General features: G+C 51.0%; 4 protein-coding genes and 1 long non-coding RNA gene across 5 annotated transcripts; all 5 read left to right on the top strand.

The window, feature by feature from the left end:
* The first annotated feature begins 1,596 nt into the window (after positions 1-1,596).
* On the top strand, positions 1,597-3,667 carry LOC125318327. The gene is made up of 2 exons (XR_007200319.1): positions 1,597-1,877; positions 3,137-3,667. It is a non-coding gene; the product is annotated as an uncharacterized LOC125318327 (long non-coding RNA).
* A 4,340-nt stretch (positions 3,668-8,007) lies between these two features.
* On the top strand, positions 8,008-9,205 carry LOC125318272 (putative small proline-rich protein 5). Its single transcript, XM_048288866.1, has 2 exons — positions 8,008-8,093; positions 8,642-9,205. The coding sequence occupies exon 2, from the start codon at positions 8,663-8,665 to the stop codon at positions 8,930-8,932; it is 270 nt and encodes an 89-aa protein (XP_048144823.1). The 5' UTR covers positions 8,008-8,093; positions 8,642-8,662; the 3' UTR covers positions 8,933-9,205.
* Positions 9,206-11,110: 1,905 nt separating this feature from the next.
* On the top strand, positions 11,111-12,368 carry LOC125318313 (putative small proline-rich protein 5). The gene is made up of 2 exons (XM_048288912.1): positions 11,111-11,219; positions 11,736-12,368. Exon 2 carries the CDS (start codon positions 11,757-11,759, stop codon positions 12,081-12,083), a length of 327 nt encoding a protein of 108 aa, XP_048144869.1. The 5' UTR covers positions 11,111-11,219; positions 11,736-11,756; the 3' UTR covers positions 12,084-12,368.
* Positions 12,369-13,877: 1,509 nt separating this feature from the next.
* Positions 13,878-15,003, top strand: LOC125318320 (putative small proline-rich protein 5). The gene is made up of 2 exons (XM_048288919.1): positions 13,878-13,983; positions 14,423-15,003. The coding sequence occupies exon 2, from the start codon at positions 14,444-14,446 to the stop codon at positions 14,729-14,731; it is 288 nt and encodes a 95-aa protein (XP_048144876.1). The 5' UTR covers positions 13,878-13,983; positions 14,423-14,443; the 3' UTR covers positions 14,732-15,003.
* A 3,859-nt stretch (positions 15,004-18,862) lies between these two features.
* Positions 18,863-21,280, top strand: LOC125318240 (keratin-associated protein 10-4-like). Its single transcript, XM_048288825.1, has 2 exons — positions 18,863-18,967; positions 19,555-21,280. The coding sequence occupies exons 1-2, from the start codon at positions 18,878-18,880 to the stop codon at positions 20,920-20,922; spliced, it is 1,458 nt and encodes a 485-aa protein (XP_048144782.1). The 5' UTR covers positions 18,863-18,877; the 3' UTR covers positions 20,923-21,280.
* The last annotated feature ends 569 nt before the right edge of the window (positions 21,281-21,849 follow it).

The raw sequence follows: 21,849 nt of genomic DNA, 5'->3' as shown, positions 1-21,849 counted from the left end.
CAGGGACGAGTCATCCTCGTCGGCTGAGGAGCTCTGATAACACAGGACTCATCCTGAACTCTGATAACGCAGGACTCAACCCAAAGTCCGATAAGACAGGACTCATCCCCAACTCTGATAAAAACATATCCATCCCCAGGTCTGATAAGACAGGAGTCAGCCCCGAGCCTGTCAGTGCTTGTTAAACCAAGGCCCCTCTGCTGCAGCTGTTGGTAAACAGGCTGAGCAGTAAACACGGATCTGGCTTCTGGATGAAAGCCTCCAACTGGCGCCTCTGGATAGAAACTCCAGAAATTGTTTCAGTGATAGCAAGCGGGAGCCACCCCTTGGCTTCAGGAGATCTCTGCCCAACAAAACCTCGTGGCTCCATGAGGGAGTTCAAGTGGGAAAATGAGTGAAAACGTATCAGGAGTCCTGCTGGAATTCCACGGTCAGGCTGGGAATGGGAGGGAAAATGAGAAATCGGGGCTGTTGCGAAGCCATGGTTGCATCCGTGATTGCACCATCCTGGTGCTCTGCACCCAGGTGCTCCCATCCCGCCCCAGGGAAGAGCCGGCGGAGATCGGGATGCGTGGGGAGCTCGGATGTGTGGTCTCTGACCCAGCATTTTACTCACAGCTTACTCATGGGTGCAAGGTTTGCACAAGCGGCTTCCGCGAGCACCGATTTCCCATCATTGCTCCAGAAGCCAGCAAACAAAAAAGAGTAAAATATGAGCAAAACTGCAATTTTCAAAGAGAAATTCTGTGTGGGGCACCTTGGGGTTGGCCAGAAAAAATGTCAGCAATGAAAATTGGTGGTGAGTCTGTCAGTGATGGTGGAATGGCCGTAAAATTAGGTGGGAAATGGATGGACACAGGTAGGGAATCACAGAACCGTGGAATCATGGAACCACAGAACCTCAGAATCCCTGAACCTTAAAATCACAGAATCCCGGAATAGCTGGGGAGCAGGGTCACCCGGAGCAGGTGACACAGGGACATGTCCAGGTGGGTTTGGAATGACTCCAGAGGGGGACACTCCAGGCCCTCCCTGGGCAGCTGTTCCAGGGCTCTGCCCCCCTCCATGGGAAGAAGTTCTCCCTCGTGTTGAGGAAACCTTCTTACATTTTGGGGGAATTCACAGGTAGAAGCCAACACTTCCAAAAGTGGCCTGTGCCACCACCTGGGTTTGACAGGTCACTTCCCAGCCAGAGCCTCCCACAGTGGCCACAGATTTCATTATGCTGGTTTTGTTCCTTCGGGAAACGAGCCCGTCAGAGAGAGGGGACCCTCAGCTCAGTTCTGGTACCTGCAGGTGTCTCACAGGGTGAAAGTTACTTTAAAGATGTTTTCCAAGGATGTCCAACCAGAACTTTCTAAGAATTTGCCTTTTTTCAGAGCGAGAACCTGAGAATGGTGGGTTTTCTCCACAAGAGCCTGGTCCTGCCAAGACCATTCGGGGAGGACTGGGCACTGGGAGCTCTCCTTCCTGCCAGACTCCAGGTGAGAGGTTTCAGGAGGATAGGAACCCCAAAACTCACCACCTTTGCCATCCATTTTGCAACCCTAAAACTCATCGTGCCATGAGGGTGAGACAGCCGAGCCACCCACACGGTTTTCACTCGCGGCCCTCGACGGGCAGGGTGCAATTAAAGCTGTGTAACACGAGGAAGACAATCCAGAGCCTGACAAGTCAATCAAAGAAATCGGGCTGAAGGAGCTTTTGAAGGTGGTGGGTAATTAGGGGTGTGGCTGTTTTGTAAATACCTTGGTCATTTTTCCCCAGGGGGTTATTGCATTTTCAGGAAGAGACTTGGGAACTGTATAAAAGTCCTTGGAGGGGAGAGCAGCTCATTCACTCAGCTCCACTCCTCCTCCAGAGCCTTCACAGCCAAGGTAAGTCCCTGCTTGACCGCTAACCTTTAATTCCAATGAAAATTCCCTGCACTGAGCTGAGCTTTGCTCTGGGGGCATTTCCTGGGGTTATTGAGAGCCAAATCCTTGGCTCTGTGGCTGGGGCCGTTTCATGCTCCCAAAAATTAGGACTGCCTGTACTGAGAAGCAAAATTTATCACCTGTAGTTATATTTGGATTACCCCGATGCTTTCCAGTATCCAAAGGACAAACTGGAAATGAATAAAAGCAAATCATGGGATTTAGGGATGAATGGGAGACAGCAGGCTGATCTTTCATAAGAAACCTTGGGGTTAAGCTGGGAATTTTAATTGCATTTATAAGCCTGACTCCTTTACTAAGCTCCTTTGAGAAAACACTTTCAGGAGTTGAAAGTATTAAAACATCCTTGAAGAAATTTAGGGAAGAACAGAGAAAGTGGATTTAAACTGTGAGAGGAAGGAGCAGCAGGATCCTCTTCCAGCTCAGCATCCCGGATGCCTTTTGCCTCCCTGAAATCCCAGCAATCCTCGGAAGGGACAGAGGATTTTCCTGGTGCTCAGGAAATTGGGCCTGGAGGGAGCAGAGGACACGAGGAGGGAGGAAGGCACAGGAGTGTCTTTATTTTGGGCACCTGCCTTTGGAAGTGGATTTTGCCGGGGCTCTGCCACCAGTGCCAGCTGTGCCAGGGCCCCTCCAGGCTACGAGTTTTTGGGATTCTTGCCAAGATGCCTCTTGGTGGTGTGGGATATCCCAACACCCCACAGAGAATCTGCTCCTCCGGGATCATCCCAAGATGCAGCCAAGGAATAGCAGGGAAATGGCTCAAGGAGAGCAGGGAAATGGCTCAAGGGAAAGCAGGGAAATAGCTCAAGGAGAGAGCAGGGAAATGGCTCAAGGAGAGAGCAGGAAAATGGCTCAAGGAGAGAGCAGGGAAATGGCTCAAGGAGAGAGCAGGGAAATGGCTCAAGGGAAAGCAGGGAAATGGCTCAAGGGAAAGAAGGAAAATGGCTCAGGAGCCCAGTAGAAACAGAGGCCAGGGCTGCTGTGGGGACTTGTGAGGGTGCTCAGATTGTCCAGGCTAATCCAGCAGTGCGGGAATGAAGCCCCAAACTGGGGAAACTGGATGGGCAGAAAAGCAAATCCTGCTGGGCCCTGTGGGCTCGTGAGCACAGCGAGGGAATCTGATCCCACAGCAGAGGAGGGAAAGAGATGGGAAAGGTGCCCTCCCTGCTCTAATGCCAAACTTCTCTCCTCCCCAGGTTTTCAGCCTTCTCTCCAACCAGCCCAAAAATGTGCTCCCGTGAGAACAGAGGCTGCCACAGCTCTGAGAGCTCCTCCTGCCACAGCGGAGGCTCCTCCTGCCACGACAGCGACCGGTCCTGCCACGGCTCCGAGGGGGTCGTGTGCCATGAGGTGACCCCCGTGCCGGACGTGACCCCCGTGGTGGTGCTGACCCCGCAGTGCCCGGTGGCCACCGGGACGGGGCAGGTGCCCCTGGCCCAGGTTCCATGCCAGCAGCAGCAGCAGCAGATCAAGCAGCCGGTGCAGTGGCCGCCGCAGCAGCAGCAGAAGTGAAGGGCCCGGAGCTGCTCCTGTCCCCTGTCCCTGAGCTTGGACAGGCCCTGCCTCATCCCTCCAGCCCCTTCCCTCCTCCTGAGAACCCCAAGTGGCATTAGTGCGGTGGAATTGGGATTTTTCCCCCCACGCACACGCGGGAATTCCGATCTCTTCATTCCCTGCTCCTGTCTCCAGTAGCAAAGGTGTGATATTAAAACCTAAAGCTCATCAAATGTGCTGGCGTCCTGGTGTTTTTCCACTGCTTTTTCTTATCGTTGGCATCGTTCCCAAGCCCGTCTGGGTTAAGGGGAGCTGCTTTTCACAGCTTCCTCCCCTTCCCGTGGCATTCCAGTGGCTGGGATGGCTCAGCTCTGCAGTCCCCACACCTTGGGCACCTGCCAGGCTGATTTCAAAAGCTGTCTGGGACTGAAGGTGCAGATCAGCATCTCTTTAATCCCAGCCCTTGGCTCGGTGCCTCAGACCCTCACAGGCACGTTGGGAAGGCTTTGCAATTTGTTCGCAGCTGGTAAGCACAGAGCAGGTTCCGTGTAGGAAGTCTGGAAATCCCTCATCTCCATAAACAGGAGGACACGAGCAGAGGAAGGACCACGTCATGCTCAGTGTCCCTTCTGACCCCTGTAAATGGAGAATTTGGGGTTAGATCTGTCTTTTGTGCGAGGGAACTCTCCCTGCTTTGAAAATCCCATCAAGAGTCCGTGTTCCCTGGAGGAAATCCCAGAATCCCAGAGTAACTGAGGTTGGAAAACCCTTCTAAGATCATTGAGTCCAGCCTGGGCTTGATTCCCACCTGGTCAGCAGCCCAGAGCACTGAGGGCCACGTCCAGGTGTTCCTTGGACACCTCCAGGGATGGCGACTCCAAACCTCCCTGGGCAGCCCCTTCCGACTCCTGACCACCCCTTCCAGGAAGAAATTCCTCCTGATTCCAACCTGAGCCTCCTGTCAGAGAGTGGGAGAGAGAGAGAGAAGGTCCCCCTGAGCCTCCTTTTCTCCAGGCTGAGCCCCCCCAGCTCCCTCAGGAGTTCTCCAGACCCTTTCCCTGCTGCTCCAGCCCCTTCCCCAGCTCCGTTCCCTTCTCTGGACATGCTCCAGATCCTCAATGTCTCTCTTGAATGAGAAAAAACACTCCCAGTTCCTCCCGAGGTTTAAACTGACTTAAACCATAAAAGTTCTGAGCCCCTCTTTGTAGATGCGAAAGGAAAAATAGGAAGTTCAGATGAACAGATGTCCGTGAAAATCAGCAGCTGGATTTCCCATTGCACTAGACATGTCCCTGGGCTCTCTCCCAGAGCCCACCAGGCCGATTGCTGCGGCACTCGGTGGCTCTGCGGGACGAGAGCAGCGCTGTGTGTAATGCACGAGATATTTAATTAGCCCTGGGTTCGTGCTGAACCTTTGAAAGGAACAAGGAACGTGTTATTAGCACTTGTTTTATTATTACTCTTAATTAAAATAACGAGGAGCCTCAATCCCAGGTGCGAGGTCCATGATTGCAGAAGCAAGGAATGAACGTCGGGGTCGGGAACGTGCGGCTCCAGCCTGGCACAGGGACATCGAGTGGTGCCAGTGCCAGTCCCCATGCCCCAACACCCCTCTGGCAGTGCCAAACCCACCCTGTGCCAACAAGGGTTGAAACCCAGCCAGGCAAGAGGCTCCAGCTCGGGTTTGAGTCTGACTGAAAACCTTTGTGGGAAGAGGAGATAAAATCTCCAATGCGAATCCTTTCTAAGCAATCCAAGGTTTCACCTACGCTCCCGGCTGAGCTGGAGCCATCCAGCTTGTGTCACTCGTGGAAGGGGAAGCTTGGGAAGGGCCTGAGGAATGGAGGCCGGGAATCTCCCCTGAGCTGGAGTTCTGCTATCTCCTCACACATCTGCAGAGTGAAGCAGGAAAGCAGGAGAGGCTGCAGGAAAGGTTGCAGAACTCCAGCAGGAAATGGTCCCCACCTTCCCCTGCCACAAAGGCCTCAGCAGCGAAGGCACTGAATCCCTGCAGAGAAACATTCCAGGGAAAATCTCTCCCTCTCGCACTGTTTACAACCACCACAGATGGGTTCAGGCAGAGCCAAGTGCGTAAACACAGAGTCTGTGGATAATAAATGTTCCAGACCGTTGGTGAAACCCCCTCAGCCAACAACAGGGGAGTGGCAGCTCTGCTGCTCAGCTCCAGCTGCTCATCCCACATTTTATGGAGCTGGAAGCTTCCCCAGTGAGCCACTCCTGGCAAATGGGGGCTTTGCCCTCTCCTGACACTGAACCGTGCTGTAAATCAAGTCCCTCCAGATGGGAGATAATTTTATAAAAGTCCTTGCAAGGAGTTTCAAAGATAAACTGAGACTTTTCCTTGAGTTTCAATGCTTCCAGATAGTTGTTTATTAAGTCTTATCAGAGGAACAGAGCCACTAGTGTGACCCAGGTACAGCATAGAGCACAGAAAGGCAGGAGTGAGGCCTCTCTATCAAGATTTACACAGCCTTTTAAAGATATTTTAACCAATAGTTACTAAAAACGTACATTATTTTCACTTTCCTACCAATTATTCAGTAACACGGCCAGGAACTGCGGAATTTTCTATCCAATCATCCCAAACTACTTTTACTGCAGAACATGGAGCAGTAGAAGAAGGAGAAGAAGGTTTAGAGAACAACAACAATCCTCCATTTTGATCTTTTTTACTCTTATCTATGTACTACAACGAGAAGCCCAAAACCTCTAAATTTTTCACCCTGTGACAATCTTACATAGTAGTCTATCACCTAATTCACACCACTGTATTTTCTATATCTTGTCTGACCATTGGTAATTTTTTCCAAGATTTGAAGCTAAAACAGTGTTGTTCAGGGAGGTAAGAACCCTTCAAAACAGACAGAGAAATATTCTCAGCACTCTGGGTTCCTCCACTCTCCTGCCCTCAGACATTTCTCTTTCCTGCCCTCAGTTCCTGAAATTTACACCTGAAACCCATTTTTTTTCATTTTTCCCTCCTCACCTCTCTCACGTGACAGCAAATCTCCTCCCACACATGCCCAAAAATCCCTAAAAGTGCTGTCTAACTACAGCCTAAACCAAACCTTGCAGGGAAGTGTTTCTGGGTCCATTCTGTACGCTGGGATACTGAAGCTCAGCTGTGAATGCACCAGTTTGAGGGATCCCAGTGAGTCAGCAGAGCATCACCCCAAATCCCTTGTGCCTAATCCCCAGTGCCATCCTGATGTTGACACATTCCTGCCTTTTATGGGACAAGAAGATGTAATTGATGGGTCAGATGGGCATGACTTGTACCCAGGCATGGAAGACCAAAGTTCACCCGTGATTCACGGGAAAATCCAGGTTCCCGAAGTGTCTCCTACCTCACATTGTTGTGTTTATGTTTCTCTTGAGCTTCATCCCTGTCCTCCCTGTCATCCCTGAGATCATTCCAGAAGTGCTGGAAGCAGGACAGCAACAGCAACACTTTGTCCTAAATTAAAGAATTCTGAGTAAAATCAGAAGAGAAAATAACCAAAAACACCTCTGGGAGTGTGAGCAGGAGGAACACCTGGACGTGGCACTCGGTGCTCTGGTCTGGTTGACAAGGTTGGGATTGGTCAAAGGTTGGGCTCAGGGGTCTTGGAGTTTTTTTCCAACCTCAATGGTTCTGGAAATCTGGGATTCTGTTCACCTCAAACCCTCCTGTCCCAGGACTTGATACAACTGCCCACACCATGTTGCAGAACCAGACTAAAACAGCACCTAAAGCCCCAGGGTGGGTTTGCTTGGCCAGGTTTTGGTGGATGGGGATCCACAGAGGTGGCAGGACCTGCGGGCCCATGGACAGGAGCCCTCTCTGGAGCAGGTTTGGTGGCAGGACCTGTGGGCCCATGGACAGGAGCCCTCTCTGGAGCAGGTTTGGTGGCAGGACCTGCGGGCCCATGGACAGGAGCCCTCTCTGGAGCAGGTTTGGTGGCAGGACCTGTGGGCCCATGGACAGGAGCCCTCTCTGGAGCAGGTTTGGTGGCAGGACCTGTGAACTCATGGACAGGAGCCCACTCTGGAGCAGGTTTGGTGGCAGGACCTGTGACCTTGTGGCTTTGGTGGGCACCTGGAGGAGAAATCCTTGATGGGCAGGCAGGTTGGAATCATCAGTGAAGGACAGATTCGGGTTAATGCAAATCTCTGATTGAGATATCCGGCCCCATTGGGCAATTCCTCTGGAGTATTCCTGCCCCAAACCTAATCCGCAGGGATTAACACCAATAACCACCTGTCGTTGACGTGGAAGTCGATCCCGTTGAGCTCCTGGTCCATGTGACCCTGAGGAATTGGCATTTCCAGATTACAAACCCCTCTCCCACCTGATCCACGTTGTCCACGAGCAGATCCATTGGTGTCAGTGCTGGCGTCACTTCACGTGAAATTCCTTCCAATCTCGTTCATAGGGACGTGAAGGAATTAACGAGCTATTAATAATTACAATGCTGAAAGCACAGAGCATCAAAGGGAAAATACGGGAAGCTGAACACAGCGGATAGAAATGGGAGCTGTAATTAGGGATGCCTCATGTCCCAGGTAACCCTTTGTAAAAGTATAAAAGGTTTCCCATCCCAGTTTCCTTCGCTCGCTGCTCTGCTCCAAAACAGCTCCATCCCCACTGCTAGAAGGGTGAGTCCAATTTTTTTCTTCTCCTGGAAATTCTTTAAGAAACTGGATGATTTCCTGTGAGTTTGGGTAGAATTGAAGTGTTGGATACTTCCTCCTCACCTCTGGATCTTGGTCGTGATGAAGACCAAGTTCTTGTTATCCACAAGAGCAAATTATTAAAACAAATGCCAAAATAAAACAAATAAAGGCCTTGAGCAGAGGCTCAAGTCAAACCAAAGCAACAGAAAGGGTGGAAAATACAGAGAGAGGAAAGCCAGAGGGTTTTGTGGAAAAGGGACTTGGAGATTTCCACGCACGAGGAACCAGAGGGTCTGGAGCTGCTCTTGGGAAATGGATGTTTGGACCATTTTTCTCTGGAATTTTTCTCAGGAAATCAAGTCCCATCCATAAAGGATCCTGGGCTTAGTGAGGGATTAAAGTACCTCCAAACCAACACTGACACTGCTTTCTCACCCCTGAAAAACTGGAAATTAGGAAGAAAATGGGGAATCCCAGAACAAATGTCTATAAGCTCGTGCCCGCTGTGACCGTTCCTCTCTTCCCTCCAGCTCTGCCACCACTCCAGGACAATGTGCTCCCGCAGGTCCTGCCACAGCCACGAGACCTCGTGCCATGAATCCAGCTCCTCCTGCCACGACTCGGGGCCCTCATTCCACTACACCATCCAGAGGCAGCCTGTGCAGAAGTTCAGCTACGTGACCCCCTGCTATCCCCCGGTGCAGCCCTGCTACCCCCCGGTGCAGCCCTGCTACCCCCCGATGCAGCGTTCCTGCCCCCCGCTCTGCCCCCAGGTCACCAAGAACATCTGCAAGCTGCCACCGTCATACCCCAAGTACTGAGAGTAGGATCCAGCCCCGGCACTGGATCGCTGCTGCCTGGGATGCTCTCCATGCCTAAAGCTTGAATCGATGGTTCTTTATTCCCAGTTTTAATTTGCTCCTCGAATTCCTCGTCCGTGGTTAGAATTTGGTTGCTGGTTTTGCTCCTATTTGGTTTAATTTGCTCAGCACGCAAGACCCATCTCAGACTCATCCTGGGAAGGATTCTTGCTGCTTTTCACCCATGTGACAACCGCCAAAAGAATAAAGTTTGATTTCCAAAAGTAAAATAAATATATGGTCTGTTTATTCTTTGACCTTTTTACTTCAGAATAATTGTTACTTCTGACTTCTTAGTCGCCACTTCTCACTCTTTGCTCTTCAAGCTGAGCACAAAATGTCCCTAAAATTTCAAAATCATGAAAGCCAGTGATTCCAGAGGCATTTCTGGAGCAGGTGAATGCTCAGGGACCTCATTTGCACCCTGCTTATTTTCATATTGATATACAGAATACTTATTTATACATTTATATCCAGAAGGAATTCCTCCCTGGGAGGGTGGGGAGGCCCTGGCCCAGGGTATTCCGTGGATGCCCCATCCCTGGCAGTGTCCAAGTCCAAGCACCCTGGGACAGTGGGAGGTGTCGCTGCCCATGGCAGGGGTGGCACTGGATGATGTTAAAGGTCCCTTCCCATCCAACCCATTCCAGGATTCCACTTAGTGCAGAACTGTCTCGTTCAGTCCCCTCCTCAGCAGCTCCTCACACTTCATTTGTCCCTCTGAGTCAGAGTCACAAACATTTTGAGGTGTCTAATAAATGCAAATAAGCACCTCGTGGGTTTTCCTAACCTTACTTCTTTCACCAAGCTCCAAATTACTGTTTTCCATGACAATTGCAGACACTTAAAATAAGTTTGAGATCTCTCTGTACTTTTTACAACCTCAGACTTTCCTTATCTCCCAGTCCAGCGGAGACACCAGTTCCAGAACAGGCTCTGTGGCTGCATCAGCTTCCCCGAGAGCTCAACAACCAGACTCAGCTTAAATTAATAACTCTGAGAGTTGAATGAGCTGATCTTTAATGTCCCGTCCAACCCAAATCATTCTGTGATTCCCTGATTCCATGAATTCCTCCTGCCTGACGGAGAACTGACACAGGGACCTCCCCCAAAAAGGAGTTTTCTCCACACAGATGAAGCATTTCCACATCACTCACAGCTCACAACAGTTTCCAGAAGACTTCAGATTTTCCTAAGCAAGGACTGGCTCTAAAAGATTCTCTTGAATCCTTTGGGTTTCTAAACCGCGGCCTAGAAAAATAAATAAAAAGGATCATAGAATCATAAAATAGTTTGGGTTGGGAAGGACCTTAAAGATCATCTCATGCCCTGAGCCATGAGTTGTTCCTGAGGCACTCACCTGGATAAAAAAATCACAGGAAAGGGACAATCACCCATTTTATTGTCCTAAAATCTTGGGCTGATCTGAGGGAAACTTGAAAGTGAAGAGCGAAATGCTGGAATGAATAAAAGTTACAAAACTGCTTCAATAAGATGGGACCCCACAGAAATTTGGGGTTGAAAACAGGTTGCCAAGAGGTGAAATCCTCACGCAAACCCTTCCTGCAGGGGATTTGAAACCCCCTTGTCTTGGGGTGACCATCCAGGAGGAACGTGAACAGGAAAATATTGTGGCACAAACAAAAAAACAGCTGATGGTTTGCAAACAGAATGGAAAAAATTGGGATTGAGGATGTCCTTTTGACGTCACCTCCGGAGCTGAGGCGTTGGGTCCGAGGTAGTCACCAGGACCTCCCTCTAATGAAGTCCCTGGGAGTTGTGGCTCTTAATTACAGTCCCTTGTGTCAGGAAAAAAAACCTATCAATCAAAATGTGAGTCTGCCACGGAGAACCAGGGGCAGCACGCCGGGAAGGAGTCAACCCTCCGGAGTTGATGCAATCCCAGTTGCCCAACGACAAATCACTTAATAACTCCAGGGATAGGTTCATTTTTGCCATGGAAATATGCAACTGCCTCCAAAATTCCCTTCTAAGCAGGTTGGGAAATTCGTTGCTTATTAAAGTGCTGAGGAAAAAGTCATCAGTGGTTTTTTCCTGACTGCGTCAAGTCGGAAATGCTAAAAATGAGACACAGGAGATAAATATGAATATGAGGGTTTGTGTCAGCATTGCCAAGAGGTGCCTAATTCCTGGGACAACCCTTTGGGAGATATAAAAGTCCAGCATTCCCTGTCCATCCTTCACTCAGCATCAGCTCCCCGTGCTCTTCCTCTTGCTCCAGCCAAGGGTGAGTTGGATTATGTTGACTTATCTACTCTTGAGCAGCAGGAGTTCACAGAGTTCTGTGTTTAGACCTTGCTTTTGTCTTAGAAATTCCTTATTTTTGATGATTGGGTGCCTGAATACGCACAAGGAGTGTTTGGTTTGCTCACGGGTGGGATGACAGAAAAATAGGAGTAATCGAAGGAGCAGATCTGCAAAGACATGGAGTCTTTGGGAGCCAGCAAGGAATTCATTCCCAGACTGGCAGGTGATGCAGACAGTGAGAGATCAGACAAGTCAGAGCAGTTTTAGAAGGAAATTTTACCTTAAAAAGCCAACAGGAGCATCTTGGGAGGGAAATTCCCATCAGAGCTGGACCATCATGCAGTGTCCTCCAAAAGGAAGGGTCACAATGTCCCATACATCACAAAACAGAGGGAAACAACATTTCCCATTCCAGTCCTGAACAAGAGCCAAGGAAAACGCAGAAGGTCCCAGTGGGGCAGCTGTCCCAGCCTGACAATCTCTCTCTTCCCTCCAGCTCTGCCAGAACTCCAGGAAGATGTGCTCCCGCGGGTCCCGCCACGACTACGAGTCCTCCTGCCACGGCTCCCGCTCCTCCTGCCACAGATCCTGGTTCTCCTGCCTCAGATCCCGCTCCTCCTGCCACGAGCCGGAGCCCTCCTGCCACTACATCCAGAGGCAGCCAGTGCAGAAATGCACCTACGTGACGCCCTGCTGTCCCCCCGTGCAGCGCTATTGTCCCCCTGTCCCCTGCTGTCCCCCTGTCCCCTACTGTTCCCAGGTCCCCTGCTGTCCCCAGGTCCCCTACTGCCCCCAGTACACCAAGAACATCTGGACCCTGCCACCGGCATGTCCCAAGTATTGAACAGGATCCAGTCCCGGCAGCTGGAGCCACCGGCTCCTCCCTTGGACGCTCCGACCTCGGCTCGTCTCATCCACGCTGAAATCCCTGGGTCTCTGCCATGTGGGATCCTGGTGGGGATGAAATGCTCCCCTAATTAATATTCATGGTGTCATTCTTGCTAATTATTTGGGAAATGTCCTTTCTAATTATTTCTGGCATCGTTACTTTGTTGGGAATCTTTCTCTGTCTTGCACTTCTGTTTCAGACTCGTCTGGGTGTGGGAAACAATAAATCTGATTCATGAGACCCTCGTTGCCTTTGAATTCCTTTACTCTCTTTTTCCTTGATTTTTTTTTTTTTTTTTTGAGGGGTTTTCAATTCAAATTTCTCCGTATTTCCAAAGTATCCCAATATTTGGTGGGCAATAATTCCCGGGTTTATTTGGGAATGAATAGAAAGCACATCAGTAAAGGAAAGGGGGAGATGGTCAAAGGTTGGACTTGATGATCTCGGAGGGCTTTTCCAACCTCATTCAAAATGCTCTTTCTCAATATGTAATAATTGACTCCGAGCTCTATTTCAGACCTTGCATATAAATTTTCAAACATCTGAAACCCTTTGAGCCTCTGAAAACAGAAGGCCCAAATTCCTCTGAAAGAACTGCGAGCAAAGGACAATGAGAATTTCGAGATCCCGTTTTCCTGAGCAGGCCCTGAATTTGAAAGACTCAGAGATGTTTTTTGGGTGTTTTTGGAAGTCTGTTGAGGAGGTAGAAAGATTTTGGAGAACATCAATGTGATGCTCCAGGCCAAAGCCTGGACAAAAGGAGAACTGTCACACATGCTCCCACTTTGTCACCTGCAAGGCTGCTGAGGGACGCACACCTGAGTCACCAAACATCCCTGAGGAATTCCTGCAATCCTCCCCTGCTCCACAAAACTCACCACAAGGAACTGGCTGCCTTTAGCCTGGAGAAAAGCTGTGGGACACCCCCAATTTGGGAGGTCTTCCCTTCCCAGTCAGTGAATTGCTCTAATGGGCAACATTTTCCCAGGTTGAGGAGTTTCCTTTTCTTACACTTCAAATTCTGAGTCAAACAAGGTCATAAATCCAGCTTTAGGGCCCAAACTTCCACCAGTAGTGACAAAACCCAATATTTGCTCAAACTCCAGCTCCTCTTCTCTGAATCCTTTGGTGAGGTCAGGTGGAAAAAAATGTGAGGAATCACTGAAAGAAAGAGAAACCAAGGAGTGGGAAAATTGAATATCCTCAAACCTCATGCAGAGCTCAGAGTCAGATGTTATCCTCTAATCTTACACATTAATAACCTTTGATTCACGTGGAACAACCTGATGGGATCATCCCAGTCATCTGCCAAGTCCAGGGACACGTGAAGAATCAGAAACATTTTATTTCTCGCCATTCCAGGGAGCCAAGGAGATCCCGCCGGATTTTCCAGCATTGTGCCATCCCCAGGAATTGCAGCTGGTAATCCCATTTCCTCTTGGCATTCGACAACAGGGGAATTAAAATCCTGAGCTGCCACCCAACAGGAGACCAACCCCAGGAGTCAGCATTTCTGAATCCTTTCTGCCCCTGATGCAATCCCAGTTGTCCCTTGTCCCTAATTAACAACCATCACATTAGTGTCAGTCTCCAGGAAATGGGAGAGAGCTGCCTTCCAAAATCCCTGCCTCAGGAATCACCGATGGGACGGGACCCGGTGCGTCAAAGAGGGAACACCTAAAAACAGGGGAAGTGCAAACATCTGCGGGATTGAATGTGGAATTAATTAAAGTGTCATCGCAAGGAGGTGCCTCATGGCCCAGATAACCTCGGGAGAGTATAAAAGGTCCCTCAGCACCGTCCTCGGCAGTCACTCGCCTTCGCTTCCAGAAACTTCTCGCTGCAGCTGAAGAGGGTAAGACCAATTTCACTGCTTCTGTTCTTGCTGACAGAGAGGAAACCTCCACCAGGGGTTTTTATGGATCTCGTGGGAGCTGGGATTTAGGGAAATGCCTCTAAGGGGTGGGGAATGGCAGATGGAGGGACAAGGATTCCCAGGAAAGGTGCAGCCCACGGAGGGATCCTCAGGTGACACAAACTCTGCAGGAACTGAGGTTTGGGAGATGGGCTCCTGGGGCTCCAATTGATTCTCAGGGACCTGATTTCACACCCCAATCCCCAGAGCATGCCCAGCAGATCCAGGGTGCGTTGGGACTGGATTGGGCAGGTGAAACAAAGAGAGAAACATTTCACTGGAGATCTCAAGAAAAATACCATTAAAAAGAAAAAGGAGGGGGAACGTAAGAAGTGAATCAGCACCTCCTCTCACCACATTGATCCCTTGCTCCAAACAGCTCTGCCAGAACTCCAGGAAGATGTGCTCCCGCGGGTCCTGCCACGACTACGAGTCCTCCTGCCACCGATCCAGCTCCTCCTGCCACTCGGGGCCTTCGTGCCACTACACCATCCAGAGGCAGCCTGTGCAGAAGTTCAGCTACGTGACCCCCTGCTGTCCCCCGGTGCAGCCCTGCTACCCACCAGTGCAGCGCTGCTACCCCCCGGTGCAGCCCTGCTACCCCCCGATGCAGCGTTCCTGCCCCCCGCTCTGCCCCCAGGTCACCAAGAACATCTGCAAGCTGCCACCGTCATACCCCAAGTACTGAGAGCGGAACCTGCCCCTGGCACTGGGATGCGCCGGATCACTCCTCACCCGAAGCTTCCAGCTCGCCCCAGTGCTCGTGGCTGTTCAGCTTTGTCACTTCTCTCCAAGCAAAGCCTTCTAAAACTGTAGGAGGTGATGCAGTTTTAGGATGAAACCTCTCGTTTAAGGAGCTCTGAGCTCTTTATCTTTCCTCTGCCAGCGTTGGGAATGGTTCCCTTCTTGCTTTGCTGCTTCGTTCTCCAGCAAGACAATAAAAATGGTGTTTCAAGCCGACCTAACAGTGGTGGATGTTTTCAGTCAGTGCTCCGTTAAATAGGCTGGATCGATGGGCCAAGGCCAACGTGGTGAGGGTCAACAAGGTCAACGGGGTTGGTCCTGCCCTTGGGTCACAATAACCCCGTGGAACACTCCAGGCTGGGGGAAGAGTGGCTGGAAAGCTGGGAAAGGAGCTGGGGGTGCTGGTGGGAGCAGCTGGACGTGAGCCCAGGGGTGCCCAGGTGGGTGAGAGGCCGATGGCACCTGGACTATAGCAGGAATAGTGTGGGACCTTCTTGTTCTCCACAACTCCCTGACAGGAGGGGGCAGCCAGGGGGGATTTGGGGCTCTGCTCCCAGGGAACAGGGACAGGACAAGAGGGAACGGCCTCGAGCTGTGCCAGGGAAGGATGAGGGTGGACATCAGGAGGAATTTCCTCCTGGAAAGGGCAGTCAGGCCTTGGCAGAGGCTGCCCAGGGAGGTTTGGAGGTGGCCTCCATCCCTGGAGGTGTCCAAGGAAAGCCTGGACGTGGCACTCAGTGCTCTGGGCTGGGTGAGAAGGTGGGGATCGGGCACAGGTTGGATTCGGTGGTCTGGGAGCTCTTTTCTCTGCGATTACTCTGGGATTCTGTGCTGGTCTGGTGGCATCTCTGTTTTCTTGTGGGTTTGGAACTGTGCTTTAATCCCTGGAGCCCTGGAGCCCGAGGAATGCCAAGGAAACATGAAATCCATGGAAAATGCCTGCAGGCCCAGCAGTGCTGCCAGGAGCACGTGGGGTGAATTCCTGAGGGAAACAAATCCTTGCCCTGGGCTCAGCAGATGTTGGGGGTTCAGGTTTCCAGCCTGACCTGTGTGTTCATGTTTTCCCTGCATGTTTCTGCTTTCAGAGGTGCTGCTATTTTTGGAACCAAAACAAAAGCAAACCCTGCAGGGTCTGGAACTTGGAATAGCCTCAATTAACCAGTTTCTACAGCGTAAAGTAAGCGAAGGTTTCCCCGGTGTGATTCATCCCTCATCACCCATCCCCTGGCGTGGGAAACAGCCTGGAATGAGCTGAGTGCTGCAATAGCCAGTAAATGACCAGTTGGTCAATAAGTATTTGGAATTAGTTATTTATAGGTTATGGAGAAAATGCTCATTAGAGAGGAATGGGTTAAAAAGGAAAAGTTGCAGCCGGGCCAGAGAGCAATGAATGATTCACCTGCCTGGGGGCTCTGGCCCTTGCTAAGAGGTGGCTCAGCCTCACACCAGCCTTAAAAAATAATTTTCTTACTCATTCCTGCCCTCCCTGCAGGTGGGAATTGAGCTTCTGAGGCTTCCTGGCCACAGCAGTGGTTTGGTCTTCAAGTAGAGAGTTTCACTTCCCTGCGCTGCCCCAGCTTCCAACTTTCTCCTCTGTCACTGACCACAGCACATTTTATTTCCTTTTCCAAATCCAGAGAAGGCCATAAAGGTGATAAAGGGACTGGAGCCTCTCCCCTACAGAGATTGGGAATGTTCAGCCTGGAGGAGAGAAGGTTGTGTGGAGACCTCAGGGCCCCTTCCAGGATCTTCAGGGGCTCCAGGGAAGCTGGAGAGGGACTTTTCCTCAGGAAATGCAGGGACAGGACACAGGGAAGTTATTTCAGAGTGATGGAGAGGAGTTTTAGGTGGGATGTAGGGAAAAAATTGTTGCCTGTGAGGGTGGGGAGGCCTTGAAGAACCACAAACATTTGGTGAGAGAAATCCTCTCTCCCTCCGCTCCAGGTCACCTAAAGGGACATTTCTGCTCTGCTGAGGATGCATCAAATAACGACCCAGTGGATTCCACAACCAGGATAAACTGTGAGGAAAGCCCCAGGGATTAACGAGGAGGAATTTGCCTCGGCTGTCTCCCAGCAAGGATTGCTTTCCTGCATCCGTAACTCTCTGATCCAAACAGAGCTCTGCTCCTCTGGGCATCTTTCAGAGCCTGCTGAGTCCTTTCACTCAGTGTAAAATTTAATTGGGAAATTTGCGTGGCCCTAATTTGAATATTTTCCTGTATAAAATCGGTGATGGATCTGTGGGTCCACCTTGCAGAGCTTTAAACACCTCTGTTCACATCCAGCTCTAACAGTGGGGGGGTTTTTGGCCCACTGGATGAATCCATGCACCAAATCCGTACAAAGTCAACAAAAAACAGCCTCATTTTGGCCAACTTCTCTTCTTTCACCTCCCTGCTCAGGATTTCTAACGCTGGCGTTTCCTGACGCTTCTCTGCAGGCTCAGAAATCCCCTGCAGGTCACCCCAAGCCTCCTCGCTTGTTGACCTCGTGCACAGCAGGTTCAATTTCAATCGCTAATTATGTGATAATGGGCGGCACCTGGCTCAAGGTCATTAACACGACTGAACACGATTGGAAATTGAGCTCGGAGTGAACAGGAATGTTGACCTTGGGGTGACCTTGCCTGGAGAAGTGGTGACTTCATGGTCCTGTGAATTCTTGGAAGCAGGACCAGCTCCTCCAATTGTGCCGTAGCCAAATATCAAGAGCAGAACTGAGGGGAAACAGAGGGGTCACATGGAAGGTTCTGGTGACCTAAAGTGTCCTCAGCATCCAGGATCTGGAGGAGCAAACAAAGCCCAAATCTCCCCTCCTTCACGGCAGGAGAAGTCGGGGGTCTCCGGGGATGTAGGGGATCCTTTGGTGCTCAGCCCCCAGCAGGAGCAGCCGTTGCCCTGGGGGTGACCTCAGCCACCAAACATTTCACCTGGTCACTCCCAGCCTGGGGTCACTCAAAGCCGTGGGTCCCGTGAGCTTCCCCTGACCAAAGAGAGATCATTTTTTATAAAGTCATGGTTTAATTTGAGATCCTTGAGATGCCCAGAACATCACGTGGGGCCTTGGAGCTTTTATGCAAAATAAATATTAACATCCATCATTAATGACTGATCACGACACGATCATTAACATCAGCACTAATGGCTGCCAGGGGGTGACTGGGAGCTGAGCACGGAGTTATTCCAGAATGAACATCCGTAGGTGGCTCTTCCATTACTCCGGGGCATCTTTGAATCTGAAAAGAATTGAATAGGAATTTCGCAGATCAAGTTATGCCGAGCATAAACAGGATGCAAAACTTCCAGAGCAGTTTTGCATTTTGCTTTTATTTAAATACATCAAAGAGGAATTGGAAAAATCCAGGCTCCGATTTGACCCAAACCCAGTTCCAAATTCCCACCATGAATTTGCAGTGAAAATGGCTGATATTGGCAAGGCCTTGAGCCTGACAGAGCTCAAGGAGAGTTTGGACAACGACCTCAGGCACACGGTGGGATTGTTGGGGCTGTGCAGGTCCAGAGGTTGGACTGGATGATCCCTGTAGGTCCCTTCCTGCCTGGGATATTCCATGATTCCATTATTCTCTTCCAAGGCCAAGGGCGTGTGGTTTTCCACGCACGGGTGGGATGAGATGTCAAGAACTTTCTGGGTTTGTCCTTCTGGTCACCTCAGAGAAGGACTTTGGGCTCCACCATTTCCGCAGTCAAACACAAAGCATGGGACCATGGAATTGCACTTCCTGGAATTTTATTTTAAAAATCATATCAAGGAGAGACTGACGTCCAGAAGCTTCTGCACGGCTCTGGAATCCACTGCACCTCGATCTTAATTAGGATTTTTATGTTAATTAATCATCTCCATGCAGCAGCCTTACCATATGCAAAGCGAGCAGAAACAACCCCTTCCAGCGTCCCACAAGAATTAACTTGACATTAAAAAATTGTAAAAAATTCACACAACAAATTGATAATAACCCAAAATTGAGGGGTTGGTCAAAAGCCACGAGGCAAAGATTAAACACATGGAGGCCCATTCGGTGAATAAGTACAGGCTTAGTGCGTAAATCACGGATTGCTGGGGGGTACCTCATGTCCGGCAGGACAATTCCGACCTCAATAAAAGGTCTCCAGGTGCCTCTGCTCCTCACACACCTTCAGCTCTCAGCAAGAACAAGAACGGTGAGTGTTTCCTACCAGGGATCCTCTGTTCTCATTCGGCTTTGGGCAAGCAGTGAGTTGAGGTTGTGTCTTGGTGTCTGATCTCTGCAGGGCGTTGGGCTGGATGGACCTTTAAAGGTCTCTTCCAACCCAAACCATTCTTTGATTCTATGGTTTTGTGATTCTATGGTTTTGTGATTCTATGGGTTTATGATTCTATGGGTTTATGATTCCATGGTTTTAGTGCTCGATGGTTTCAGGAGTCCATGCTCTACAGCTCTCTCTGAAATCCAGGTTCTCATTGTGATGGAGCCAATTGGGAGCGATGCTTCTTCTTCTTCTGTTGATGCATTGTCTCTTGCTAAAGGTGGAGAGAGCAGTGGAAAATGAACTTCTCGGGGTGGAAATTCAGGGAGGGAAGGTTCTGGATGAGCACAGAGCAGGCAGCTCCCAGGACAGTTCAAATATTTCTGGGACAGCAACAGGTGGCTCGATTCCCGTGAGGATCTTGGGTTTCCAACTCAAGACAAAGAAATAGGAAGCGGGGTAGAAGTGGGCCTGGCCAGTGTGGAAAGATGGGTTGAATCTCAAAGTCCTTTGTGTTCCAGGTCCTCACTCCGGCCACCCTTCGCTCCTCTCCCAACATCATGTGCTCCACTGGATGCTGTTCCACGGGATGCTGCTCCGTCGTGAAGAGCAAGACCGTGTGCTGCAGCCCGTGCCCGAGGGTCGTGTGCTGCGAGCCCTGCCAGAAAACCGTGTGCTGCTCCCCGTGCCAGAAGAGCGTGTGCTGCTCCCCGTGCCAGCAGTCCTGCTGCTGCGACCCGTGCCAGAAGACCGTGTGCTGTGAGCCGTGCAAGAAAACCGTCTGCTGTGACCCGTGCCAGCAGTCCTGCTGCTGTGACCCGTGCCAGAAGCCCTGCTGTGACCCGTGCCAGACCGTGTGTTGTGACCCATGCCAGAAGCCTTGCTGTGACTCGTGCCAGACCGTGTGTTGTGACCCATGCCAGAAGCCTTGCTGTGACCCGTGCCAGACCGTGTGTTGTGACCCATGCCAGAAGCCTTGCTGTGACCCGTGCCAGACCGTGTGCTGTGACCCGTGCCAGAAGCCCTGCTGTGACCCATGCCAGACCGTGTGCTGTGACCCATGCCAGAAGCCCTGCTGTGACCCATGCCAGAAGCCCTGCTGTGACCCGTGCCAGACCGTGTGTTGTGACTCGTGCCAGAAGCCTTGCTGTGACCCGTGCCAGAAGCCCTGCTGTGACCCGTGCCAGACCGTGTGCTGTGACCCATGCCAGAAGCCCTGCTGTGACCCATGCCAGACTGTGTGCTGTGACCCGTGCCAGAAGCCCTGCTGTGACCCATGCCAGACTGTGTGTTGTGACCCATGCCAGAAGCCCTGCTGTGACCCATGCCAGAAGCCCTGCTGTGACCCGTGCCAGACCGTGTGTTGTGACCCATGCCAGAAGCCTTGCTGTGACCCGTGCCAGAAGCCCTGCTGTGACCCATGCCAGACCGTGTGCTGTGACCCATGCCAGAAGCCCTGCTGTGACCCGTGCCAGTCTGTGTGCTGTGACCCATGCCAGAAGCCCTGCTGTGATCCCTGCCAGCAGTCCTGCTGCTGTGACCCGTGCCAGAAGCCCTGCTGTGACCCATGCCAGACCGTTTGCTGTGACCCGTGCCAGAAGCCCTGCTGTGACCCATGCCAGTCTGTGTGCTGTGACCCGTGCCAGAAGCCCTGCTGTGACCCGTGCCAGTCTGTGTGCTGTGACCCGTGTCAGAAGTCCGTGTGCTGCACCAAGGTGTGCCAGAAGTCCGTGTGCTGTGTCCCACGGCCCTGCTGCTGCCCCTGCGGGTCCCTGTCCTGCTGCTCCTGCGTGGTGAAGAAGCCGGTGGTGGTTTGCTGCACCCCCGTGAGGAAGTGCTGCGTCCCCTGCATCCCCATCCAGCAGTGCTGTGTCAAGAAGAGCTGCTGAGCTGTCCCCGGGTGGCTCTGACGGCTCCAGCCTGGTGTGAAAGGAGAACGGGCACAAGGAGGTGAAAAGCTGCTCGTTTGCTTCTGGTTCTCATCGTGATGGAGCCAATTTGGAGCGATTTTCTTCTTCTTTTCAAGCTTAAGCTGCTGCTTCTTTCTGTCTCTTAGTTATTGACTGCCTTTAATTGTTGACTGTCTTGAGTACACTTGAATTTATCACCCATTGCATAAGGCATTAGATATTAGTGGGGTGTTCATTCTTCTCTTGGTGTTTGGGAAATCTTTACTGTTACTGTGATCACGCTTCATTTCCTCTCTTGACTTGTAGACAATAAAATTTAGCATTAAGCAAAACACAACATTTGGTCTTTTGGTTGTTCTTACATGGCTTTGCCCCTAATTTGTCACCTTGCCCGGGATTTGTCACTTTGCCCAGAGTTTGTCCTCATTTCCAGCACCATCTGTGCCTTTGGCCAAGGTCCTGGAGGTGTTCCAGTGGCACAGCAGAACATTTGGGACACAAAGAGCTGCCCAGGCTGTTGGCACAAATTAGGTCGTGTCTGAAGCAAGCAGAGCATTCCTGATCCTCTGGAATGGGTTCCCAGAGCTGTGGCTGCCCCTGGATCCCTGGAAGTGTCCAAGGCCAGGTTGGATGAGGCTTGGAGTACCCTGGGATAGTGGAAGGTGTCTCATGGCAAGGGGTGGAACAGGATGAGCTTTAAAGTCCTTTCCAGCCCAAACCATTCCCGGACCCCTTCTTGCCCCTCCTGATCATTTGCCTCAGCTCAGATTTTACTGCAGAACTAAAAGCTGAAGTAATTAATACTCAAAGGGCAAGGACTGAACGAGGCATAACTGCACCATCTGAAAACACAGCACTCCATAAACCGGAGAATCCTGGAACATCCTGACTTGGAAAGGATCCACC

Source organism: Corvus hawaiiensis, chromosome 29 (assembly GCF_020740725.1).
Source record: "Corvus hawaiiensis isolate bCorHaw1 chromosome 29, bCorHaw1.pri.cur, whole genome shotgun sequence".
Taxonomy (NCBI): domain Eukaryota; kingdom Metazoa; phylum Chordata; class Aves; order Passeriformes; family Corvidae; genus Corvus; species Corvus hawaiiensis.
This window is presented reverse-complemented; position numbering and strand designations above follow the sequence as displayed.

Bases quoted from the DNA above. Each gene is read 5' to 3' on its own strand.
- LOC125318320 (XM_048288919.1), top strand. From the start codon at position 14,444: ATGTGCTCCCGCGGGTCCTGCCACGACTACGAGTCCTCCTGCCACCGA.
- LOC125318272 (XM_048288866.1), top strand. From the start codon at position 8,663: ATGTGCTCCCGCAGGTCCTGCCACAGCCACGAGACCTCGTGCCATGAA.
- LOC125318240 (XM_048288825.1), top strand. From the start codon at position 18,878: ATGTCCGGCAGGACAATTCCGACCTCAATAAAAGGTCTCCAGGTGCCT. The intron at 18,968-19,554 runs GTGAGTGTTTCC...TTTGTGTTCCAG, and splicing joins TCTCAGCAAGAACAAGAACG to GTCCTCACTCCGGCCACCCT.
- LOC125318313 (XM_048288912.1), top strand. From the start codon at position 11,757: ATGTGCTCCCGCGGGTCCCGCCACGACTACGAGTCCTCCTGCCACGGC.